The 27965-nt window shown below is 29.8% G+C and overlaps 1 protein-coding gene across 3 annotated transcripts in view; it reads right to left on the bottom strand.

Annotated features, from left to right (window-relative positions):
* The window catches only part of LOC111688434 (molybdopterin synthase catalytic subunit), an 83200-nt gene extending 55856 nt beyond the window's left edge, over window positions 1-27344 (bottom strand). The window contains exons 1-3 of one of the 3 annotated variants that reach the window (XM_046948540.1): window positions 26677-27344; window positions 26332-26623; window positions 3721-4053 (exon numbers count right to left, since the gene is read on the bottom strand). In XM_046948540.1, coding sequence (XP_046804496.1) covers window positions 3721-4053; window positions 26332-26623; window positions 26677-26805 — 754 coding nt within the window. In that variant the 5' untranslated portion in view covers window positions 26806-27344. The remainder of the gene's footprint in view (window positions 1-3720; window positions 4054-26331; window positions 26624-26676) is intronic. The other 2 variants (XM_046948541.1, XM_046948539.1) reach the window with 2 other exon arrangements.
* Window positions 27345-27965: the final 621 nt, after the last annotated feature.

Here is a 27965-nt window from a genome sequence, read left to right as displayed (position 1 = left end):
TAAACATTGAATTTATGAATCAATGCCTTTGTTATTATTGAAAGAAGTTAATTCATTTTCTCTAGGAGTACTGTTAATTATTGACCGATCTTTACAAAATTTGGTAGAAAGTTTATGATTCCTACAAAACTTGTTTATGTTGAATTTCTTCGTTCTACTCGTATTTTTTAACTTAACTCCTCCCTGTGGTATCTAACGTGAATTCAACAGAAAGAAGGACGGACATAGCTAGATCGTCTCAAAATCTAATACTAATAATCTAATAATTGGTCTTAGACGAATATTTCGATGTGTTACAAATGGAATGACAAAAACAATATCAAAATTAAAAAAAAAAAAAACTTAATAATTATTATTTTCTAAATGAACTAATTTCACTTTATATGCAACTACTATTTTCTGAGTTAAAAATAACTCTCACTGTAATTGTTATTCTCCCAACAAAGAAAAAATCATTTTATGTGGAGTTTTTTTTAATAAAAAATTAAAATCCTGGTATGTATAATGGTAGGTTTTTTAACATTACGTACATATAATGCTTATGGCAAGGTCATGCGATTTTTTATTTTTTTAAAAAAGTTAACCAATAATCATTATGTATGTTCAAAATTGTTACTTATCTTTACAAAAATATTTCAAAATTGTATCTAAATAATTTATAAACATTTTTTGTTATTGACTCTGAACACTAAGAAGTGAAACGCTGTCATTTTTTACAACAATAACGTTACGCTTGTTTCACAGTTCTGTGTAACTCCAACACATATGTAAGAATCAAACTCTCTGTCCAAACTTTAAAACTTTGTATCGAAAATTCGTGGCTTATAGCACTTGAAAATATTTTTTATCACTTAACGTTATATTTTATTATTTTTTTGCACACTTTAAATATATTTAATAGCCCGAAAAGATTTAATTTTTTATAAACGAAAAAAGTATTTTTTATTTTTTTTTGACATTTAATTTTTGTTGTTTAAATAAAACTGAAAAAACAATGTTGTAAATTTTCGTATGGTACAAGAAAAAATATTTCAACTAAATTATTTATTGATTCAATTTTGTAGATTAAAAAGCAATGATACATCCATATATAATGTCTATAGATACATTGTGTTACAAAATATTTAAAGAAATCTTTTTAAAATATAAAAATTTAAATATAATATTTTTTCAATATCATTAATTCCGATTTTTTGCAACTATGTTGGCTTGAGAATTCTAGTAATACACTCTTAGAGTTAGGTACCAACCAAGGCGAATTAAGATAAGCTAGTGGCAGTTCTGCAACAACAACATTTTACATGTATTTTGTTTTTGCATTTGGTTTACGTAGATGCCAAAAACCATAAGTACGGCGAATTCATTTGATGAAATTTTTTTGTAAAAAGTTTATATTTAATTAAAAAATAAAGATAAAGATATTAAAATTTGCGAGGAAAATATGTTCTGAATTGAATAATGTTTGTTTCAAACGAAAAATTCTATTCCGGCAGCTTAATTTGCAAAATTTAAGTGAGTGCCTGAAATTAAGTAAAACTTAATTTTTTGTGAAAAATAAACATATATTTTATTAAAAATAAAGATATTAAAATTTGTGAGGAAAGTATGTTCTGAATTGAATAATGTTTGTTTCAAAAATAAACATAAAAAAGTACATATTCATTAAAATATTATATTACGAATGAATGAATATTTGTTGCGAATGGATAATTCTACTCCGACGGATTAATTTTCAATTTTTGGCCATAATGCAGCAGCCGCCGGACGGGTAAATACCTCATATGGCCTTTATTATATAAAGCGTTCCGGGACAGACTTTTTTTAGTTAATCTCTTTATCTTCATAGTGTATATATAAAACAATATTGTTTAATTTGTTAACATTTAATAGATTTCAAAATTAAGCCATAACGTAGAAGTCAGCTGCCTCCAGCTGGGTAAATACTTCATATGCGTTTCTTAATATTAAGTGTTCCGGAAGAGATTTTTTAGTTAATCACGTTATCTACACAATTTTAATATAAAATATAAAACAATATTATGTAATATGTTAACATTTAATAGAAAAATTATTTTTCTTAAATAATATATTTGTATACACACCAATTATGCGATTTTTAAATAAAATGATATTTGTTTACGAGATGCTTGGTGTTTTTAGATTTTTTACATAAATAATTCAAAATATTAACGAAGTTTTTCTCCGTTTAACGGACATTTTTAAATATAAAAATGTAAACAATAACAAACTTTGAAAGCTACGTAAACCAGGCGAATTAAGAAAAAAATTATCAGCTGATTGAATAACACCACCTTATATGAATTCGCCTTCTTAATATTAAGAAACTCATATGAAGTCATATAGCAGTATATAGGCGAAACTAATTGTCAAGGACCTAAGTCCCCTGTCAAAGTCCTAACTGGTGAGAATGTATTAGTAGAAGCACACAAATAAACACAGTTGTTCAAAAGGTACTAAATAAAAAATATTTTTTTACGTTATTTTTTACGTGTGTTATTAATGGAATTTTATATGCTAGTGAATGAAAATATTAGATAATTATTTTTGGAAAAGATATTTTATCTTAAAACGTATTTTTGTAATTTTTTCTGAAAATTAAAATGAAAAAAAAGTATGTAAAATACTTTTTTAATTTTCAATACGAAAATGTACAACTTTCCTTTTTTAGTTTTAATTAAAATGAAATGTCAAAGAATAAAATTTTTTTTCGTTTGTAAAATATAAATTATTTTCGGGGTTTTAAATAAATAAAATGTGTTGCAAAAGTAATAAATATCAAGTTTAAGTGATAAGAAAAACTGATAAGTGCTTATATCTTCGCAATTTTGCGAAGCAAATTTGAAGTTTAGTGAGTGCGTTCTTACAAGTTTGTTTTATTCTCTCAGAACTCATCTGTGTAATAGAATAAAAATTTTTGTTTGAAAACCGCTTCAGTTTCGCCTATATTTACTACTATATGTATCAAGTATTTACCCGGCTGGTGGCAGCTGAATTCTACGATATGGCTTAATTTTGAAATCTATTAAATGTTAACAAATTAAACAATATTGTTTTATATATACACTATGTAAAGAGATTAACTAAAAAAATCTGTTCCGGAACGCTTTATATAAAAAACCCATATGAGGTATTTACTCGTCCGGCGGCTGCTACATTATGTCCAAATATTGAAAATTACTCCGCCGGAGTAGAATTATCCTTTCGCAACAAATATTCATTCATTCGTAATATAATATTTTCATGAATATGTACTTTTTTATATTTATTTTTCAAAAAAAAATTAAGTTTTACTAAACTTCAGGCACTCACTTAAATTTTAAAATTAATATGCCGGAATAGAATTTTTCGTTTGAAACAAACATTTTTCAATTTAGAATATATTTTCCTTACAAATTTTAATATTTTTATCTTTATTTTTTAATGAAATATAAACATTTTAAAAACATTTTTCATCAAATAATTTTGCCGTACTTATGGTTTTTGACATCTACGTAAACCAAATGCAAAAACAAAATACATGGAAAAATATTCCATACAATTTGTTTTAAATTTTTTAATATGACAGTGAAACAAAATTTACTTGAATTTCGTTCGGTTACGTTTTATATTTTTGAGAATAATTCTCTCTTGTTTTACTACTTTTACTAGAAATATACCCAAAAAACCTATTATTTGCAATTCATGAACGATAATAATTACCTTTCAAATGACATTTGGAATATTCTTGCTTAACAACGGTGCTATTTACTCTTGCACAAGTCATTAAATTATTGCCGTTTTCATAATTTGTTTGCTCCAGTCCACTTTCTTGAAGAGAATTAACATGATTTTGTTGTTTGACATCAGTAAAGTCCATAATATTACACAGATCTATTTCATTGCGTTTCTTTTCGACAAAACATTGGATACGTCTTTTAATTTCATTTTCACCAGCAGAAATTTGAACCAACTGACTCGGTAGTGGATTAGAATCCTCAACGCCGCACATTCTCTCATCGAAAATATTTAATTTATCACTGCTGCCAAATTGATCTAAAAGATATTATTGGTATTTATTTCAATAGTTTTTTCATAAACACAACAATTGTTGTAGATAGGGGTAATTTAAGAAATTAGCTTAAATTTGAGTTCACTCATAAAATTCCACAGGTTACTTTTTTAATACTATAGTAGAATCGAAATGTGCACAGAATAAGCATTTCAAAAAGATGCAAAGATGAATTGGAAATGTGACAAAAAATGTACTTATATTTTAAAGATATATTCCAAAAAAAACATTTTCTTACTTTAAATATATTAATAATTAATCGAATAATAGTTTTTGTTCGTATATGATAACGCGAACTTGTTGGCAGCTATGGTCAAAAAAGTTTGATTCTTTCAACGGCCGTTTCAAATCTCCAATTTCAGTTTTTTGAAAATGGTGATAAAATTAGATCAATAATTCATACAGTTTAGCTGTACCTGCGATTTGAACTCTGCGGATTTCGGGAGAATCGCATTTTTTGTAAAATGTTGGAAAATATGTATTAATTCTTTACTGTTGCACATTTTAAACAAAGTATTTTCAGAGTACTTAAGACCAGATATTATAAAAATATATATTCCAAATTTTATACATTGCATTAATTGCCTATTTCGTGGACATTGCGATTCTTTTATAATAAAGTTCAAAATTTATTACTAAATGGCCAAATTTGATTAAAAAAACCTTGTAAATGCACTTAGAAACTTCAGAGCCGTTGCGGCACCTGTTAACGTTATTCGATCAGCCTAATTTTTTGCATGACATAGTTTTACAAACCATTGAACAATTCCAGAGGGGGGACGGCCTGTCGGATAAATTTGTTTTCCTTCATACAAGCATGGATCCCTTTAATCTACCATGCTTAAAGGCCTAACTATAATATGCTTACATAAACTGAAGTCAACTTAAGAAACTAAAACGTATGTGACTTAATACGAGAGTATCGTTTAGTTTCGTCAAATTTTATTTGTTTAAGCAAAGAGAGACTGACAGCACATTCAGTACGAAATCAATTGTTTGTTTATTTTACACAAAGAAAAAAATGAAAAAAATTAAAATTATCAAGAAAATTATTTTTTTTTTCAATAAAATATGAAATATGTACTTTTTTTATAACGTGTGACACATAAATGTGCAAAAGTTAATGTTAAGCTAAAATGTTTTGAATGCACTTAAGTACATTATAGCCACCTAAAAGTTTCTTTGGATTTTCTTAAGCACTTGATATACTTTTCTTTCGATTTTGTCATTAACTTAAATTTGCTTATTCACATTATAGTTGGGCCTTAAGGATTTGGAAGTTTTTATTAAAATTGTGCTACTATGTTAGTAATGAGGAGTATGTTTAATGAGGAGTAACTTGAAACTTGTTAACGGAGGTTATTGTTTTTATGAAATTGAGAACCTGTTGATCAGAGCAAGTTTTTTTTCATTAAATTGAGAATGAATTATTTTTATTGTAATTTTGCTTGTATACGCATTAATTATGAGGGAACATTGTTTATTTGTATAACATGTACAAATACACAAATTTGAGTATTTTTGGTTTGTTTATCAAAAAAATTTAAACCTTAATTTAATTTTAAATAATTTTTTCAAATGATTATTTTTTGTAGTGCTCAATATTTTTACATTCGACTGTTTTTTGGTTACAGCGACTAATATTTGATGTTCTCACGTTTTAATACTAAAACAAATCGGTTATTAGTTCAAATTAGTAATTTGAAAACTGTGAAAACCACAACTCGGATATTATTATGGTTTTTTAATACTGAATATAGAAAATCAGTTATTTATACAGCTTTTCAATAACAGCGATACAATTTTAATAAATTTAATTTAGTTTATCTGGTAACCGCTTTCAATCGATCTTTTTCTGTGTGTATTTCATTCCTTTAACAGCGATTCTATACACTATTTTTTAATGGATATGTTAAAATTGTGGTAAAAAAGACACTCAAAAGAAGTAAATTTGCGTGCATATTTAGGAATTATGCAGTTCAAAGTATAATAACTAAACAAAAGTATGCATACTGCTGAAAACAGTATGTCTGACAAGCCCAATTTTCCAAAAGATTAACAACAAAATTCCTGAAGAAACATATTTCCAGTATTTATTAAAAAAATACAAAATTCAGCAATAATTGTTTTATACAATATTAACAACATAAAAAAATAACCAAAAATTTTAATTTTGACTCGACGGAGAAAATTACATGGTTTCAAAAGTTCGAGCCTGTTCATATTTTATTATTGACGTTGATTCTCTTCTTATTACTGATTTCTATTGTTTTTGTCGCTTTTTCTATAGTTCTTCTATTCAAGAAATTAAAATTAAAATGTTACTATATATTAAAGTTTTAGAACTTTTGATTCGGTAATATGTTAAAACAACTCTATAATTAGATTATTTTATTTAATTGTTGGTAATCCGTAATTTTTTAAAAATGTAAATCTGATATTTTCGAAAAATATTATTAAAAATAAGTTCTCTACAACATTAGCAATTAAAGAAAAATTTAAATATAACAATTAAAATCTGTAGAAACATATTGTAACACTGAACAAATATAAATACATACCTACTCCTATCTTAAATTTTTTGAAGAAATTAAGTGCTAACTTCGAAACAAAATTTACAACATCACGCGAGATAGCACAAGAATATTCTGCTGACGTTGCGTTGACTCACCTACACTATAAGCTTACTTGTGTATTTTCTTATTTGAGCATGTGTTAGTTGATTATCTCTTAACTTGCAAAACTAAATCAACTCAGTTGCTGATCAGCATTTGTCGAAGTAAGATCTGTACGCAACTTTTTTAAAAACCACACAGAAATACAACAACAAATTTTTGAGAATGGCGATTTATTTAGGTGAATGAGAGAGCACAGCTGATAGTTTTTTATATGAACTTTAAGGTACGCTTTTTGTCAAAATCCATAATATCAATTTGACAATTAGAATATACTTTTAAGTTTGCGGTCATTTTATTAGTACAGTTTTATTTTGGGTTACATTTTGTTCTCTGCTGCTTTACCAATATAAATGAATGTGTAACAGTATGTGTGTGGGCAACACTGGTATCCCAGCAGTTCGACGGGACAGTCCCGAACTGACCACTTAACCTACCACTTGTGGTGGCCCCTAGCCACCTGACTACCCAGGTTTCTAACCATTTTAACATGGGCTTGTCCTACGAGGAAGTTTATATAAACCAATAACAAAGTATGATCCCAGCAGTAGGACAAAGAGTCAATGCATATGAAAAAGACAGTAATTTCCTCTAATAGTTAACCACCTGGATGATCGTAATACGTAGTAGTTTGATATTGATATTGATAGTATACCACAGGGTGGTATACCAAAAACAAAGTATGATACCAGCAGTAGGACAAAGAGTCAATGCATATGAAAAAGACAGTAATTTCCTCTAATAGTTAACCACCTGGATGATCGTAATACGTAGTAGTTTGATATTGATAGTATACCACAGGGTGGCATTTTGTCACCTTTACTCTGGGTTACCACAATTAATAGCCTCCTAAGGACCCTAACCGAGAAAGGACTTACCCTGTCTGTTATGCAGACGATGTAGTAATACTTCTAAAGGGAAAGGATCCAAATTACTTGTGTAGAAATGCTGAGGAGGCTCTGAATACGGCCTTAAGCAGGGCACAACCGAGAGGCCTCAATGTTAACCCGGGAAGAAAGACAAAAATTTCAAGTATACCAAACCTTGCTTCCTGGGCAAAAAGATACCAGTGACAGACAAAGTTAAGTACTTAGGTGTAATCCTCGACCGAAAATTAAAATGGAGACATCAGAAGAGAATAGAATCAACAAAGCACATCGGTGCTGGGAGATATGTAGAAGAACTATAGGCATGAAATTGGGTCTTAGTTTTCTCACAGACGAGTTCTGTGTAACTCCAACACATATGTAAGAATCTTACTCTCTCTCTCTCTCCAAACTTCAAAGCTTTGTCGCGATAATTCGTGGCTTATATATAACGTTATATTTTATAATTTTTTGCACACTTAATAATAATAATATTAATATATTTAATAGTCCGAAAAGATTTATTTTTTTACAGACGAAAAAAATATTTTTTTTTTTCTTTGGCATTCAATTTTTGTTGTTGAAATTAAAACTGAAAAAAACAGTGTTGTAAATTTTCCTATGGTACAACAACAAAATATTTTAACTAAATTATTTATTATTTAAATGTTGCAGATTCATATATAAAGTTTATAGATAAATTTATAAATTTTACATATATAATGTTTATAGATAAATTTTAAAGAAATCTTTCAAAATATAAATTCAATATTTTTTTTCAATATTTTTAAATCCGATTTGCAACTATGATGGCTTGAGAATTCTACTAATACACACGTAGAGTTAGGTACCGAATGACAGTAGACTTAGGTACTTTTTGACAGCATTTCACTTCTTATTGTTCGGTGGTAAATATTTTAAACAAAATAAATTTTTTTTTAAATACACATCATCCACAAATTGGTTTTCAATAAATAACACCTCAGTTGCAAATACCAATAATTTCAATGCAGATTACAATAATAAATACAAATACTTGTGAGAACCGACTAAATTCGATTGGAAACAAATTCCGTTATCTTAACGAATCTGTTTTTTCTGTGTAGATAATTGCCATCCATTTTAAATCTCTATCAATTCTTCAAAGGTAAAATTAAAACATTTTCTATTGTTTAGAAATGTTTTAATAAAGAAAATGAAATTAGAACAAAAGTTTTGAGTAAAAGTTGGTGTATAATTTTAATAAAATCATAGCATCTTAATTATCTATTATTGTATATTTAAATTCTCTAAAGTACACAGAATTAGAAAAGTGCAAAATCCTTAAAATATTGTTAATGGGGGCAGTGACAATTGCATTTGAAAAATTTTTATTTTTTTAAATTTTTATATTTTGTGGACGGACTAAAAGTAAAAATGAATAAATATTGTCCAGAGTTCACAAAAACCAAAACCTTTAATATTTAAAATTGAAAATTAAATTTTCTTTCGATTCTATCCTTTAAACATGTAACTCAGTAATATTTTGAAGTCGAAATATATGTACATTAGACCGACACACTCTGTAAGGAAATCAAAAACGTGCTTTTGTTACCCCTCTCAAAATTTACCTTGCTTTATTTTATAATGATTCCCAAAATATTTTAAGATGACCGTTGATTAACTGGACCAAATAAATAAAGGTATTTTGGAACTATATTTTTAAAATTTTTGTTTTGTTTTAAAACAAAATATCCAATATGGGAAAGTGTTTGCACAACAATAGACTTCAAAAAAGCTTTCAAATGATACCACATATTGCATATTTTGTTTAAAAAATACTGTAAAATTTAAAAAAAAATAACTCAAAGGGATTTTTTCGTAAACGGTCCATCTCACGAACTGCCATCGATAGACTAGAAATATTTTGGGAACCATTATAAAACATTGCAAAGATTATTTGAAGCATAGTACAATATTGAATTTAACATGAAAAATCGTGTTCCCCATACGATATTTTCTTGAAATATGTCCAGCTCAAGAATGGACAACACTAAATCCAAAATATTTTGTCTGTTTAATGTACATACATATGTATGCATATACTTAATAGAGTGAAAAACTTAAAAATCAAATCTTGCATGCGTTTATTAATATGATTTAAAAATATTAAAATTTGATTTAAAAAATAAAAAAATACAAATATTTGTTCACTAAATTGAAAATTATAAAACAAATATTAAAAACTGCATTTAAATTGTAAATAAAGATTAAAGGGTTATTTAAAAAATCCCTTTCACTCACTTCACTAAAATTTTCATATACAGTGGTTTCCCGGTTTAACGAAAGATATAATGTCAGGCCCATTCGTAAAAACGAAAAATTCGTTAAATCGAATAACAACTTTTCTATGATTTATTGATAAAAATACGGTAATGAAAGATAGGAAATCTATTTTTTAAATCTTTTTGAATTCACCCATAAAGTTTTTGACAATTCCCATGTATTTTGACGCAGTGTGCAAAAGATAAAGACTTTATGAAGAATTGTATTACAATTAGGTAAAAAACCACATTTTTTGTTTAATGAAGTTAAATCATTTCCAAAATTAATTCTTCTCTTATAAAAAATATGAATTTTATGCCTATTTTAATTGATGTAAAATTCTAAGTATTTTATGATAATTGTCATTACAAACATTTCCATTTCTCACTTTATTAGCAAAATAATCATAATATTCCCCTTAATGTTATTGCTTTTGGTTTATAAAGAAGTTTCGTTATCTTTCCGTATAATTTTCACCTCTTTTTATAGATTTTTTTATAAATTCGTTATACCGAGTACAAAATTTACTCATTCATTCGTAATATAAGGTACTCAATGGAAACAATTTTCCCGTTCGTTAAATCGCGAATTCGCTAAACTGAGTATTCGTTAAATCGGGAAACCAGTGTATATTGTTTTTGTATTTTAAAAAATTTGTATAAAAATATTTTCAACGCAAGGTGAAGTGCTTTACAAAATAAGGGGATAAGGCCCAAATAGACTACACAAACAGTTTGTCAAACATACCACAGATTTCCCCTACCGACCAAGAGTAATGGAAGAGTAACTCTGCTATCAAGGACCCAAATCTGTTTTCAAAAACCTAAGTCGACTGAGTGTCGAACATAGTAGTAGTAGTATCAGTGTATCAGCGGAAGTATTAGTGTATTCCCTATTTAACGTTTAAATAAATTTCGAGATATCGAAACGGAATGTTTGAAAATGTTATAATTTTATTTAAAATTAAATATTAAAGAGAAATGGATTATGGAATGGGACGTTTACATAAAATTTCGAGATAAAAATTAAAAAAAAACGTTTGATTTACAATATTTACGACAATTCAGTTTATTATTCTGACGTATTTACCACAATAATTTCTTATTTATTATACCCTTCACCTTAGTGAGAAGGGTATCATCCTTTTATATAGCAGAGTCGATTAAGCCGTCGCAGACATCAGCGAGATCTGAATCATTAACAAATCTGTTAAACATGCTTTCGAAAATATCGCTATTTAAAATCTGAAGAAAGGTCCATAAATAACGAAGATATGAGCAAAAATCCAAGGCAAACTCTGAAAATTTCATCAAAATAAGACAATTTTTTTTCATGCTTTGATAAATAAATAAACAACACTGTGAATTGGATAAAATATATACATGTGCGTGTTTTAAAATTTTGGTTTTATTACACGGTGCATTTTGTTATGTATTTTTGTAAGGCGAATTCAGATAAGGTGGTGGCAGTTCTGCAATATCTTGGTTGTTTACGAGATGCTTGGTATTTACATAAATAATTCAAAATAATTACAAAGTTTTTCTCTGTTTAACGGACATTTTTAAATATAAAAATGTAAACAATAAAAAACTTTGACAGCTACGTAAACCAGGCGGATTAAGAAAAAAATTATCAGCTGATTGATTAACAGCACCTTGTATGAATTCGCCTTGTATTTTTGCATGTCTGTTGGCTTTATTGAGTTGTTTTTTGGTGGATTTCGTTCGTATATTGTAGGTTGTCTTAATTGCATTGTGTATTTTGTTTTTTCGTATAGCATTGTTGTTGTTCCTTTGCTGTAATAATAATAATAATAATATAGTCGGGAATATTAAACGAATTTAAATTAATCGGTGTTCTGTCGTCTGTCCTGTTCACACGTGCTTTTATTCTCTCCGCAATTAAATGTCGTTCATCGAGTGATTTAAATATGCAGCACTAGCACCACCTCTCTTGTATATGACTATAAAATATGAAACTTTTTCATTTTTGTATCACTTTGCTACTAAAAATTGCAGTCATATATATTCTCTTTAATATAAAAATTGCACCTCGTGTTTGCAATTTCTAGTAGCAGGCAGACATAATTGCAGGCCAACACAAATATATTTTTGTGCTTTAGCAGCGCACACTCAAATTTGTTAAACTAATATGGCGGGTATTGATATTATTTTTGTTTGCGTTTAGTTCTTCCTAGCAGCAATGTTACTTTATTTTGGTTTTGCTACTGCCAGTTGTAGTTTTATTTATTATTTTTTGGCAATATTGATGCTGCAATTTGTAAATAAACATATGTAAGTATGTATGTAAGTACACTGACAGTTTTATGACATTTAATGAGCTTATTACACTTCACATTTGTACGCATGTATGTATGTATGTATGTATGTATGTATGTATGACTTTACAACACTGCATTTGATCGCCTATTTGAACTGCTAATTTTAAACTAAATTTTCACTTCTAAATAATATAGATAGCACACGTGTTCCATGAATCCCCTTTCTATCTTATCTAAAAATTGCTTTAAACACTATTATTATAATTTCCTATTGCAAAACAAGTGTTCTTACTAATTTGGACATGCTAAACACAAATCCCTAAAAATATTTAAAACCGATTTAATAGTTTTCGAGATATCACTCATTATGATTCTAATTTGATTAATTTTATTGCCGTGTTTAATCATATAACATTGATTTTGGACCAAAACCTTTTTTTTCAACTATTTGGTTTATATTATTTCATTAAATTGCATAAAATATAATATTTATTGATATTTAATTAAATAAAAAATGTATATTTCTATGAAAAACTGTCTATCTGAAGGTTGAAAAAAATTTTCGTAGAAAAAAGCTCTATCTGATATAAATTTGTGAATAATTTTGCACATAATGCAAAATTTTAAATTCTTATTATACAACGATTTAGAATATGGTCGTAAAAATATATTGTAAAAAAATCAAAAATCTTTACGAACTAGTGAAATAAAAAGTTTTTTTTTGCTCTCCTGAAAACTTGTGTTATTTTAAATAGAGACTATTGAATATAGTCCCTCGATATTTTTTTAATATAAATGTTTTTGTTTTTATTCAACTTTATAAAATTTAATAACTTTCAAAATTATACTAATAAAATGTAATTAATCTTTAAATTGTAGAACTATACACAAATATATAGCATGCTTATGTAAATATTGCGAATATTCAAGGGGCAATTCTAAATATTATCGCCTGCTCGCTGAAGAGTCTTTCCCTTTCGACTTAGAATTATACTGTTTAGTTATAACAAAACAATAAACACTCCATAAAAGGTTTTATTATTTTAGAATTTTTTCTTTGAAGCACAACAACAATTGTTTAAAACTATTATAAAACTTTAGCATTTTGTGACAATAATGACATAAGTATTTTACTAATATATATCTCTACATTTTACCCTAATAACATGTTGTATACATATCATATTAAAATACAGTAGGACTTTGATTATCCGTGATTCGATTATCCGGCAACATCAATTATCCGTTATGGAAAAATACATTTTTGCATCGCTTCAATTTTAATTTGGATTGACTAAAATTTTTCAGCATCGTTTAACCGTGATTACCTCTATTATCCGTAATTATAAGCAAAATTCTGTTATTTTTTTTAACAATCATGAACAATTAGAACAAATCAAAAAGGGGAATTCCCGTAAAACGAAAATACTAAATTGGAACCATCACGGAAAATCGAGGTCCCACTGTATTTTCAAATTGTAGCATCAAAATTTTCAAAAAACAATAAATAAATTTGCAGCTAGCAGTTGCAAAACAAAATTTATTTGCTGCTAGTAAAAACTCAGCGCAAATAAAAATATCATCAATACTAGCCATATTAGTTTAACAGATTTGAGTGTGCGCTGCTATAGCACAAAAATATATATTTTTCTTGTACAACAAACAAGAGATTAATACTGTTCATTCGTGCTGCTAGAGATTGAAGTGTAACGTCGCAATTTTTCTAGTTATACATAAAAAGAGAACGGCAATATTTAGTAGCAATGTTATTTAAATCCGAAAAAGTTTAAATATTTTTAGTATGACGAGTGATAAAAATGTGTATTTTGCGGTAAATACTGCCTAATATATTAGTAAAAAAAATAATACCCTCGAACTCTTTCTCACCTCACATCCTGGTAAGTACGAAGTGGATATTCTTGCACCTCTCGTAAATTCGGATCACTGCACCATCTGCGCCTCCTTTCCACTCTCTGAACTTCGTACCGTTTCAAAAACAGCTTTGAAACGTTTAATTATTTACGACGATTCTTGCTGGCTCAACGAATTGTATAGACAATCGGGTCACTGCACGATCTCCGCCTCCTTTCCGCTCTCTGAACTTTGTACCGTTTCAAAAACAGCTTTGAAACGTTTAATTTTTTTACGACAATTCTTACTGGGCTCAGCAAACTTTGGAAACTTTGTTTCCTAGATAATAATGTCATATTCGTGTGCCAGAGTACTAAGACGCCAAGAAGATCTACACGAGCAGCGCCTTCGCGCTAAGGTTCTTGCTAGGGGCAGCAAAACTTTTGGTCGTTCGTTAAAAGTGTAAAGGATAATGCTATAAAACTAGTCTCACCAGCATAGAAAAGATGTGTCATCTTATACGTAAGACTAGTGGTGATGCAATGGAAATATTAGCTCAATATTTTATTTCGCATTTAGGATTTGATATGGCATGAAATAGTTTAGGGCTGCTTATGAAAATCAACGTATGTTAGTTAACAAGCAACTTAAATCTCTTTAATCTCCATATTTTGAAAAAGAAGCTTCTGAAGATCTAAATATATAATGATCTGTATACATTTTTGACAGAAAGAATTCAGACCTATGTAATCTAAAAAATTATCGACTCCAAAGGTGAAATCGCAGCAAGTCACTTCATCTATTTCCCTTTTTTTCATTTTATGCAAAAATCAAAGCCATTTTCTACGGGATTGTAAGAGATTTCTAAAACTTTAGGCAATGGACAGATTCTCGACTATTAAGAATCATCACTATTGCATTAATTGTTTGTCACGAACTCATGAAGTAAAAGAGTGTAACAGTCTGCATCGTTGTTCTATTTGTAAAAGGAAGCAAGGGTACAAAATCGCTTAAAGATTTCAACGCAATCGACGAATGCTCAAATATCTATTATTAACCAGGCGACTTCTGTTATAACAATTCCATGGGCGTGATCCATTTAAGTATATTGACACGCTTTTGGAATCTTCAATTGTTTTGAGTACAATAGCTTTCGTTTTCCCAAATATATCTTGTGACTTGCTCTCTTTTGTAATATCGAATGAATATCGTAATCATTTGCCAAAAATATGTTTTGCAGATTCCAACTTATTTGATTTAAAACCAGTTGATCTTCTCTTAGGGGCAGATTTATATGATTTGAGTTAGAAAGGTTTAAGGGACATTCAATTCAGGTATACAACACTAGAGAATACTTTTCTGAAGAAGATAATTTAAATAGTACCTTACTTAGGTTTGATAATTAGAGGGACCTTATGTCCGCTCATTACCGTATATATAAGGACAATTATAGGAAAACTACTCGTCGAAATTCTAACGGCCGATATGTGGTAACATTCTCCTTCTTCATCGTGTTACCTGTTATAAAATTGGACAGGAAAACTCTAGCGGCGAAAATACTTCGGAAATGTAAGTACGTTGACGACGTATTAACTTGGACTCTCGAGATCCCAACCGCTGAGATCGCTCGCGATCAACTTATAGCAGCTTTAGCATCAGCGGTATTTCCGTTGAACATTTAGTAGATGCCAAATTGTTGACATTTATGGAGTCCAGTAGCTCAAAAACCCTTGGGTTACAATGGAATGCTCAATCGCACTCTTTTTATTTTAATGTGGATTCGACAGTGGAGCTTCATGTCTTTTCAGATGCATCTAACAAGGTTTATTCAGGGTACTTTATGCTAGAGTAAAAAGACCTAATGGCGAAATATATACCCATCTGTTGACTGCAAAAACGAACAAATCAAATTTGTTACCTCGACTTGAACTCTGTTGTGCAGTTCTTGCGACGGATCTTTTAAAATCCGTATTATTTGAAATTGACATCCCATTATGTCAAATATATTGTTGGACTGATTCTACAATCGCCCTTACATGGCTGAAAAGGACCATGTTGCCAACAGGGTTTGTAAAATTCAGGAAGGTTGGAAGACATAATTGACACCATGTCAAATCTGAAGAGAACCTAGCAGACTTGGGAAGTTGGGGTATTTCACCCTCTGAATTAACACAGAACAATTTATGATGGCATGGTCCAAATTGGCTTCGGGAAAAAAGCACTACTCGGAATCTAGGGAATTTGGCTTTGTTAGATACGGATTTAGAGGCTCGATTAGTAAAATCTTATATCTCTATGAAGATATTCTTGACAGATTTTTTTCTCTTGATAGGACAATTCGAGTGTTAGCTTATGTATTTCGATTTTCCTATAATACGCACTCGGCTCATTAAAATCAAATTTCATTTGGGTCTACTATCGTGATAAATAATTAGGTAAAGAAATTAAAATTGCGATTGGTTATTTTAGCTCCAAAAGTAAATTTTGCCGTAAAATACAAATGTGTTTTGGATAAAAGACCTCTATCTTCAAAAAGTTCTTTATTGATTTTGAATCAATTTTTTCGATACGATTTCTATCCAAGTTGGAAATCAGTTAATGCTCAGGATCTTACGGATCGAATATTGGGTACCTCGAATAAAAACATCGATTAATATCAAGACGAGGTTGTCCCACTACTATGTTCTCCGACAACGGAACGAAAGAGATTTTAGAACATTTAAGTCAGAAAGTCCACTTACGGTATTAAGAAAATAACATGGAGATCTAGTCCAGCGGGCGCTCCTTACATGGGAGGCTTATGGGAAGCGGGCTTTTAAAGTTTTCAACTTTTCCGCAAAGAAGCTAAGTCTGTGAAATAACCTTTGAGAAATTATCGACGGTTCTCGAAAGAATTGAGGCTTGTCTTAATTCGAGACCGTTGTGTCCAATGAGTGATGATCCAAATGAGCCAGTAGCTTTTACTCCTGGTCATTTTTTGATCGGGTCACCCATACTAGCTCCACCGGAAGAATATACAATTAATCACAAAAATAAGTATACAGAAATACTGACAATTAGTTTTATTTTAAAAAATATATTATTTTGTTATTAAAAACAATTAAACAATAATTATAATTATTATTCACTACTTTTTTTCTTCATATTTTGGTTCTTTCAATTCTCATTTAAGCTAAAGTTAAAAAGGTGCAAAAATTTACGTCACAATAGTATGTATACAGATCATTCAGTATATATTTGGTTTAATGATATTAACAAAATTTATGAAAATTTTACTTGTATAAATATAACTTTTTAATAAAATATTTTTTACACAATAACTTGGAAAAAATCTACTTTTAGTTCCGAAATCTTGAAATTTGGCCCGATTGGTTCCGGAATTAATTAGTAGAACAGTTTTTTCTCCTTTCTAGGATTTTTTTCCACTTTAAACCCCAGATTTTGGATCTGGTGGTCATTGAATCTTCCAAATGATGCATTTGAAATAGTATTTTTAACTTTTGAAAAGAGTTATTTCGAAATTAATGTTATATGCATAGATTTAGCCATTTTTAACACAGTACGTTCTTAAAAACCCGAAATTTAACTCCGATTTTTTACGACAATAATTAATTTCAGAACCGATATGTAGTGTATGTTATTGACATGGTCACCATTTGACGATTATTGATAGTATCTAGGAGTGTGTAATGGATGATTGCAACCAAAAAACTTTTTTTAATTAATGGATACTAGTACAAATATTATTAATATCACATTTTAAGATATAAATTTTAGGAAATCGCCGTTAAATATCGGATATGAACGCTATACTATGTTAAAAACGGCAATGGATTGCAATTATTTTAAAGAAACAATTAATTTAAAAGTTGAAATATCGTCTTCCAATGCATCATAATGTACAACCGAGGGATATTATTGGAATATTCAGATCAATTACTAAAAATTTCATTTTTTTCGGAACAAGAAGTGAATTTTTTCCATGTTATAGTGTACAGAATATTTTATTATAAAATAATTACATTCAAACAGGTAAAATTTTAATGAATTTTGTTAATATAAGTAATTAAGCCATTATATATATATTTACTTTTGTGACGTAAATTTTGTACCTATTTAACTACACCCTGAATGAGAACTCAAGTAACCAAAAAAACCCGGTAATAAGTAGTAAATAATAATTATCATAATTGTTTTTAATAAATAAATGTGTTCCTTTTTTGATTTATTAAAAAATAATATCCTTTTTTAAATTAAACCAATTGTAAATATTTCTGTATACTTATTTTTGAGATTAACTGTATATCAAATCTTCATAAAAGATACCCAGATCGAGACTTATCTGTAGGTGACTTAGTGGTTATAAAAAATGAACAAATGTCTCCGACTTCCTGGAAACTAGGTAGAATTGCTAAACATATCCTGGAAGTGATGATCACGTTCGTGTCGCTGACATACGAACAGACCTATCACAAAGTTAGTCGTTTTGACTAACGAAAATTTATAAAATTAAAATATTAACTAATTTTTCATGTTCCTAGTTCCATGGACGCTTTAAAAAGTTCAGTGGAAAATGCGCTCTTAGAGTCGCACGAGGAAGTAATGGAGGTAGAGGAACAGGGATCTAAGCGACCTTTAAGGTTGGCAACTCAGGAGCCAGTACCTGTTTCCGTACCTGCTCCAACACCTTCATTGGCATCTGTTTCGTTACCAGAGTTGCCAACCTTAAAGGTCGCTTCGGTAGAGAATCTCCAAATCCGTCAGCAGCTCCTACAAACGCAAAGGCATCAAATAATATCCTTTTTTAAAAAATAAATAATATCCTTTTTTTAAATTAAACCAATTGTAAGTATTTCTGTATACTTATTTTTGAGATTAACTGTATATCAAATCTTCATAAAAGATACCCAGATCGAGACTTATCTGTAGGTGACTTAGTGGTTATAAAAAATGAACAAATGTCTCCGACTTCCTGGAAACTAGGTAGAATTGCTAAACATATCCTGGAAGTGATGACCACGTTCGTATCGCTGACATACGAACAGACCAATCACAAAGTTAGTCGTTTTGACTAACGACAATTTATAAAATTAAAATATTAACTAATTTTTCATGTTCCTAGTTCCATGGACGCTTTAAAAAGTTCAGTGGAAAATGCGCTCTTAGAGTCGCACGAGGAAGTAATGGAGGTAGAGGACCAGGGATCTAAGCGACCTTTAAGGTTGGCAACTCAGGAGCCAGTGCCTGTTTCCGTACCTGCTCCAACACCTTCATTGGCATCTGTTTCGTTACCAGAGTTGCCAACCTTAAAGGTCGCTTCGGTAGAGAATCTCAAAATCCGTCAGCAGCTCCTACAAACGCAAAGGCATCAAAGGTTAAATCCTCGGGCTCGAATGTGTGCAAACAACGTAAAGAAGACACCCGCTGTATAGGTGCGCTAGTTTTCGAAAGTTGCATCACGAAAAGAGGCTTAGATTTTTAGTTTTACATCGACATTGCCGATATTTATTGACTAAAAACGTGTCAAATGAGAACAAGTCGTTAGTGAAGTGTAACAAATGCGACAGTAATCACCACTCTCTTTTGCATTCACCAAAGTCACCAAGGTCAAACGAAGAAAGGAGTGCAACCTATACTCCAATCTTCAGTGCAGACAAAAGCGAAATATATTTCCTCACCGGTCCAGACTTCCAATATGCCATTAAGACATTCCATTAACCTGTCTCCGACCTTAAAGGTAAATTTTTTAATAGTTCGCCCGGTATTATACTCGTGTTGTCCTATGTCATATGTTTGTGACGTCAACAACGTCAACGTTTAACCATAGGCTCAATATATGCGTCACATAACTTTGTCTGCTACAGTGAGGAAGATGGTCGGGATACGTACTCCGCAGAAAAATATAATGAAGAGTTTCAACTAGCTGATCCCACGTTTAATCAGTTAGGACAGTTCGCGTTAGTATTAGGACCGAAACTTAGTGCTTCTATAATAAAAAAAATTCCGGCCAATCCCCTTATTAAGAAAACAAAAACATTTCAAATTGACTTGTGAATGTTATTGATTCATGGGTACAGTCGAGAGACTGAAAAATCCCACCTGAAGGACTTCGGTATTATGGGGGAAAGTCGAGAGACTTCTCAAAAATCTACTTAGGTTTTGACGTTAACCTTTCGTCAAAAATATTTAAAATTTAAAAATAATAATGAAAGTGAAATTTAAACGGAAAACAAATTATGAATAAGAATATATATAAAAGATAAGTGAACGCCATTGTGACCACTTTGTTAAGAGCACAACTCCTATTTAATAAATAAAGTTTTTATTGGGAAAAAACTTAACTCTTGCTTTTTTTGCACACGCACAAACAGTTTTTAATTTTTCGTTGTAAAAGAGAAAATATTTTCTTTATTTCATAAATATGTAAAATGTAATTTTTGTCCAATAGGTTTTGGCCCTCTAGAATTGTTCACTGGGTTGTAAAACTATATCATACAAAAAATTAGCTATCAGCCTAACAGGTGCCGCAACGGCTCAGAACTTGAAAGTGCATTTACAAGGGGAAAATATCGATTTTTTCAGTTTTCGCTCTAAGCTTAGGTCAAAAAAGTTTCGAAACTGTGGAGTTCGAAGGTCGTATTATGCAATATTTGAGAATTCTTAATGTACCATATCGAAATAATATTTATTTGTCGGTCATATTTACCAAAATGACTGGAATTTATCGTATATAGTCCGATATTTAAAATAGAGTGAAAAAGCTAACAAAAAATTGTATATTAAGTAAGGAGTGAGATCGAAAAATTCTTAACATACACATATGTTTATAAAAAAGAAACCACTAAACTTACAGCTTTATTTTTTTTTTTTTGATTAAAATTATTATTACAATTTCCAAAAAAAAAAATATTTTTATAGTTTTAATCACTAGTGATGAAATTTTGAACCCTTTTCGGAAACCCTTCCATTAACGTTTTTATAGTGCTTTCTGTCACTTTGCTCGAACATGTAGTCCATCTCCGTTTAAAATCTACCACACTTTTGGACACCTTTTTTGTACTCTTCAATTCTCTTTTAACAAGAGCCCAATATCTCTCCACTGGCCTTAGCTCCGGGCAGTTTGGAGGATTTGCCTCTCTTGGTACAAATACCACATTATTGTTCTTGTACCACTCAAGGGCTTGTTTACCATAGTGACAGGATGCCAAGTCAGGCCAAAAATAAGTGGACACATTATGAAGTCTTATGAATGGAAGCAGCCTTTTTTGTAAACATTCCTTGATGTAAATTTCGGTATTTATAGAGCCCGTTGTAACAAATGATTGGCTTCTTTTGCCGCAACTGCATATTGCTTGCCATACCAAGAACTTTCTGGGAAATTTTGTCTGCTTTTGGGTCCTAAACTTTTCTTCAACATTCCCTCGAGCATCAGCAACATAAAACTTTTGACCTGGAAGTTGCGAAAAATCTGCCAGAACATACGTTTCGTCATCCATTATGCAGCAAGAATATTTTTTTATAAAACTTGACTTCAATTTCCGTGCTCTGTTTTTGGCCTCTAAATTTTTAGCAGCGTTCCTGTCAGGAACTTTTTGAGTCTTGTATATTTTTAAACCTGCATTAGCATTAACTTTCCGCACCAAATAGTCCGAGCACTGAGCTAACCGAGCTGCTTTCCTACCGGATGTGTTGGGAGCTCTTTTGAAAATGCGGACCATTCCTTCTACCTGAACCAGGTTTTCTATCAACTGACAAGTTCTCCCGGTACTGTTTAATAACATTGGAAACAGTTTGACGGCAGACCTTTGTATGCTTGGCCAACTTTTTGTAAGACCAAGTTGGGTTTAGTTGAAAATATTTAATAGTTTCAGTACGCACTTTTTTCTGGTCACTCATTCTAATCATATTAACCAAAAAATTAATATAATTGACATTACACATAATAACTGACATGTTTTTCAAAGGTAACTTGATCAAAAAAATCAAATAATACTTTGGTTGAAAAATGTAATGAAAAACGTGTGTTAAGAATTTTTCGATCTCACTCCTTATACTAAAGTATGCTTTAACCTATGGAGTTAACTTGAGGTGAACATTTTAAAAGAATAATTTTGTTTTAGAAACTGATAATTTATGTAGTCCTTTTTTACGGTAAATTTCAATCCAATATGTCTAATGAAACTAACTTTATGTAGTTAGAAGGGTTAATTCATAAGTTTTTATACCTAATATATAATAAGAATATAGTTAATATTACTTTTATAGCTGTTAGTTTTAAAACGTGCACATAATTATAATAATTTTATAAAGCTGGACATACACGTTGGATTTGTGTGTAACATTTGTATGTGCTCGACATTATGTTGCTCGTTTATGGGGCTGTGTGATCACAAATACAAAATATTGAAAATTTTAAATTACTTGCAAGAGTTTGGTGTGTCTGTGAGCTTGTGTGAGCATATTTTACAATAGACTTTTCAATAAAACTTCTTTACAAATAATACAACTATTTTGAAAGTTTGTTTTATAATAAAAAATTCATTAAAATTAAATTATTTATTATTAGCTACAGGTCAACTTAATTCTGCTATTGCTCATATTAATTGGGCGCAATGCTAATTGAATGACTGATTCATCATCGCCCAGCCCAAACCGTTAAAGCTAGATTCATGACTCTATTTTGATCATGTTGTTGTTCTTGTAACAGGTTGGCTGTAACTGGATGTTCTTCCCTGGGGAAAAACTTCCATTCGATACAGCTGTTGCTGAGTTAACAATCTGTGGATGATTGAGAATCGGGTCGTTCCGGAGCGGAGATCCAATTGTCGTGGGAACAATAATTGGATCTCCGCTCTATGTCAGTCATAGCTTCCTTTGGTATTACAAAGATCCAATAAGAAGAAATTTTTAGAAACTCTGACGTTTAGGGAATTAAAAGGGTAAAAAGAGTAAAATTTGTATCCTTAATATCTCCATTACAGACTAAGAATAACGGGTTCACTTTGTTTTCATGAGGTTAATTGCCGTGATCACCATTTAAAATTTTGTTTTTGCAGTTTATCACTGAGAGAAACTTTTGTTAGATTTTTTGGTAAGTGGTTGAGAGAAAATAAATCTCTACAATTGATTTTTATTTTATAAACATTTTTGAAAAGGTCTACTTATGACACACATACAAACAAACTATATTCAGAAATTATAGCAAACAACAATATACTCTGTCACTCTCATATAAGCAGGAGGAAAAAAGGAATCTAAAAACCAAGTGCTCAGCCAAAAACATAACTAACAAAACAAAAGTAGTAAAGGTTATACTAAAAAACAAAAAAAAACAAAGATATATCACAATTAAATCACTTTGAATATGAGGCCGAGCTATTTTCAATCTATGATATGTATAATATATATCGTTTATGGGGTCGGAAATTCTAGAAATTACAAAAGGAATGACAAACCCCTCTCACAAAGTTGAATTTAAAAAAATCGAAAGGAAAAAATAACAGGCTCACTCTACTCCAAAAAAAATAGGGTAGTTATACTTTGACTAATACATTCATAAGGTTACGTACCTCCTAACAGTAGAATTAGGTAGTTTTTGTCAGTGTTTCATTTCCTGTTTATTCTTTGGTTACGCATTTCAGGATTCGATAGATCATGTATATAAACATAGTTGTACTTACAAACATTTATTGATGAAAACGTTTAAGACATACAGTCTCTCATAAGTATTCGAATTTAGGTATAATATGAAAAGAAACCAAATTTAATAACATATTTTGTATGCAAAATTAGTAAATTAATTTGTTAAATTCTTTAGACAGTCCTTAGCTTTAATATCACGCTTTTTAAAACTTTAAAAATTCACATTTACTTAAATTAATTTAGTTTTATTTAAAAAAGTCCATAAAATTACCTCACAAAAGTATGCGATTTTTTTCTGTATTTCATATTTGACTATATTATATGAAACACAAAAATTAGAGTCGAATGATTTTTTTTGCTAAAAATTGTTTTAAGGGGTAACTATCCACCGAATGGATATATTTTTGGACCATTTGGTCCACAATTTTGGGGCATTTGTACCATCTTTTTATGTAATATCATTAAAATGGGGTTTTTGGCAATATATATATTTATTTCTCCTTTTTCCCAGAGATAAAACCAAAATTTGTTATTGGGATTTAATATACCCCTTGGGGTATCTAAAAATAATATTTTTATTACAAGAATCTGTATTTAAACATTCAAAGATATATTATTGGAATTATTCTTCTATCGCTTTATTGGAACTCAAGTATATTTTTATAATACTAAGGTCAAAAATTTTCGGGAAAACTTGTCTTCTATATATTATTTTAGATATCAGCTGTTATATATTTTAAGTTTTCAATATATTGTGGAAGTTTATAACTCCAAAGCATGCCTCGAAGAAACGCCATTCAATATAGTGGAATCATTATTTTTATAACCAATGGCCTCTAGGCTGAATGTCACCATATCATTATGGTCTAGCTCAAAAATATTGATATCTGTTTAAATATTATCTACTATGATCAAAATAAGCCCAACATTTTTTACATACAGTGTTGTTGTAATGGGCAACATAATCGTGAATGTTATGAGTAGTAAAAACTAAAATCTACTGTATAGGATGACGTTTTGTTAAGGTATGTTTTGTAGTTGTACACCGCTACGATGTCTTGAAAATTTAAAATATATTAATGCTAATATCTACAAAAATATATACTAGCCAACTTCGATAATTCAATTAGAAACAGAAGAACGATACCAAAAATATAGATTAACAAAGATTATTATTTTTAGATACCTGATGGAATCTATTAAATCCCAATATTAAATTTTGGTTTTATCTCTTGAAAAAGAGAAAAAATGCCAAATATGGCCAAAAATCGTAATTTTAATGATATTGTATGAAAAGATGGTAGAAATGTCCCAAAATTGTGGACCAAATGGTCCAAAAATATATCCATTCGTTAATAGTTACCCCTTAAAACAATTATTAGTAAAAAAACATTCGATTCTAATTTTTGTGTTTCGTATAATATAGTCAAATATGAAATACAGAAAAAATTCGTATACTTTTGTGAGGTAATTTTATAGACTATTTTTAAATAAAGCTAAGTTAATTGAAGTAAATGTGAATTTTAATGTTTTAAAAAGCGTGATATCAAAGCTAAGGACTGTCTAGAGAATTAAACAAATTAATTTATTCATTTAGCATACAAAATATGTTATTAAATTCAGTTTCTTTTTATATTATATATTATACCTAAATTCGAAAACTTATGAGAGACACTGTATATGCAGTTTATGCCGTCCTTGTTTTGACGTCCATAGACGTCAGTGACCGCCAAAGGGTTTATTAGGAGTTCAAGTGAGGACAAAGTGGATTGATCCATTTCCAAATTTATTGCTAGGTTATACGATCCTATGTCCCTACTTGTTGTACTTTTCATAACGTCACCTAAAACGCAAACGGCCTTATCTAACATTTTTAAAATTTTACGGGAGAAGCAATAAACTACTTTAATTAAATAGTATAGGTTTATTTGAAAATAAATTAAAATTAAATTAAAAAAGGTTTTTTTCTGTCAACACGATTTATTTGTAGTAAATAAAAATATTGTTTAATAGTGAAACCTATCAGTTGTTATAATGGTTGATAATGACGTTTATACAAAAAGATTAATTGGACTTTTTACCTTTAATATTTAAATGTTTTTGTAGATAGGGGCTTTTTTGTGAAACAAATGTTAGTTTTTGTCGAAAGAGTCCATTTTGTGTAGACATTTGTTTTGATGAAATACATTAGAATCAACAATAAAATCGATTTGAATTTTTGATTACTTAGGGCCGTTTGCGCTTCAGATGACGATATATATGAAAAACATTTGATATGCCTTTTTACAGTTTTTTACAGTACACCTAATAAATAATTACGGCTCAGGGATCTGGATTTGTTTCAATTATAAAAGAAATACTCTCCCAAAACATAATGTAAGTAATCTATCACATTCGTTCAACCGCATTTAGGGAATAGGAATAATTAAAAAACTGTACGTGTTAAATAATACGTAAATTTTGAGAATAAAAAGTATCGCTACCACTTTTCGAAAATTTGACTTAAAGTCGTAAATTATAGAAATATTTTACTTTTTGCTGGTAAATAATTATGAATCACTTGTATACTTAATTTGAAAAACAATAACAAAAATTAAAGGAAATATAACTACTACATGATAGTTTTTTTTTTTAGCCACTGACATTCCTTGTTCTCTTTCCATGCGGATTCATTTTCTTCGTATATTTCTTTCTTCCAGATCGGTACACGCTTCTTAAGTTCATCTATTGCAAAATCGACTGCGTCCAATGAAGTTTTACGATGGGGCGACGAAATAGCTATAATGACACTGGCCTCTCGAACTTCTACTAAACCCAAACGGTGGCATATTGCAATATTTACTATGTCTGGCCACTGACGCCTAAGTTCCTCACAAATAAGTTCAATTTGTTTAATGGCCATTGGTTCGTAGGCTTCATACTCCAATGAACGTACCTGTAAGCAGTCCAGATATTAAGATGTGCTATTAAAAACTACGGTGTTCCTACCCTTTTTCCCTCAAAAGAATCTCTTGTCGTGCCGACAAACAATGATATTGCCCCACAAGATTCAGCGGATACGGTGTTGCTTATTTCGCCAACATTTAAAATATCACGGCTGAGTATTAAATGATTCATTATATCGCGGTTTATCACAATCCTTCAATTTTTTATGTATGAATGTGTGTATATATTATCCACCACTTATCGGAGGTATGATAGCAATTTCGTCACCTTCGTTTAATTGGAGTTCTGTATGCAAATCTTCACAGTAGTTTTCGTTGATAGCTAGAATTAAACTTTCCCTAATCGCTTCCAAGTTAAAATCTTTACTAATTTTAAGCAATAGATCGGATGCAACAATTTTTGAAGAACGTAATTCGTAATTTACTTCATTTAGTCCGGACAGTTCACGTGTTTTAGCAAAAAAAAATACCCGAACATTTACAGCTGTGGAGTGAAAGTTCATTTTAAACTTCTAAATATTGTGACGGGGATAACTCATATTTACAAAAAATTTAACCGAACGAGTAAGATGTGAAACTAAAATTATTACTTTTTTTAAATATAATTTACGTTTTTAATAAAGTGCAATCAGAGGGCGAAGTTGAACGGCTTCGAGGCGGCGCTGAGTCGCCGCCGAACTATATTTAGTTGCCTGAGCCTCAAATGTTTTATTTCCCTACAAGAAATGTATGACCGAAACTAACACATACAAAATGATTTTACTAACACACTTGCAACATTTTTCTTTAAAAATTACTAAAAAAATAGTTAATGGATAATTCCATCAATAATGACGGTCAAATGACCGGTAAAATGACTGTGATTTACTCAATGTGTGATAAAGGGTTTCATTTGCATATGAAAGAGTGAAACAACTACATTTGATTGTTACTGTGTTTTCGTCGCATAAATTAATTATTTCAGTGAAAACCAAAGATCAAAAAGCAAAAAATTAAAAAATTTAAGACTAAAATTATTAAAAATAAAGAGATTTATTGTAATTTTAAAACGGTGCAGGAAGTGGAGCTGAGAATATACACTTCGGAGTTTAATCTATCTGTGGTATTATGAATACATATTTACTTTTAATTTTTATATTTCAATATTTATATGTTTTAAAATCGGTAGAATTCATAAGTGCAAGGGAGATGCAAGATCACATGTACACAAAAGTTTCCATCAAATTTTTCATATTGCCCTTAAGAACTTGATAGAAACTTTGTTCTACGCAGTGATCGATATTTCCTTCACTAGTGTCAGTCAAATGACCGGTCAAATGACTGTCACTGTTC

This window comes from Lucilia cuprina, chromosome 4 (genome assembly GCF_022045245.1).
Source record: "Lucilia cuprina isolate Lc7/37 chromosome 4, ASM2204524v1, whole genome shotgun sequence".
Classification (NCBI taxonomy): Eukaryota; Metazoa; Arthropoda; class Insecta; order Diptera; family Calliphoridae; genus Lucilia; species Lucilia cuprina.
Note: the sequence above shows the minus strand (reverse complement) of the source record. Positions and strands in the feature narration are given on the sequence as shown.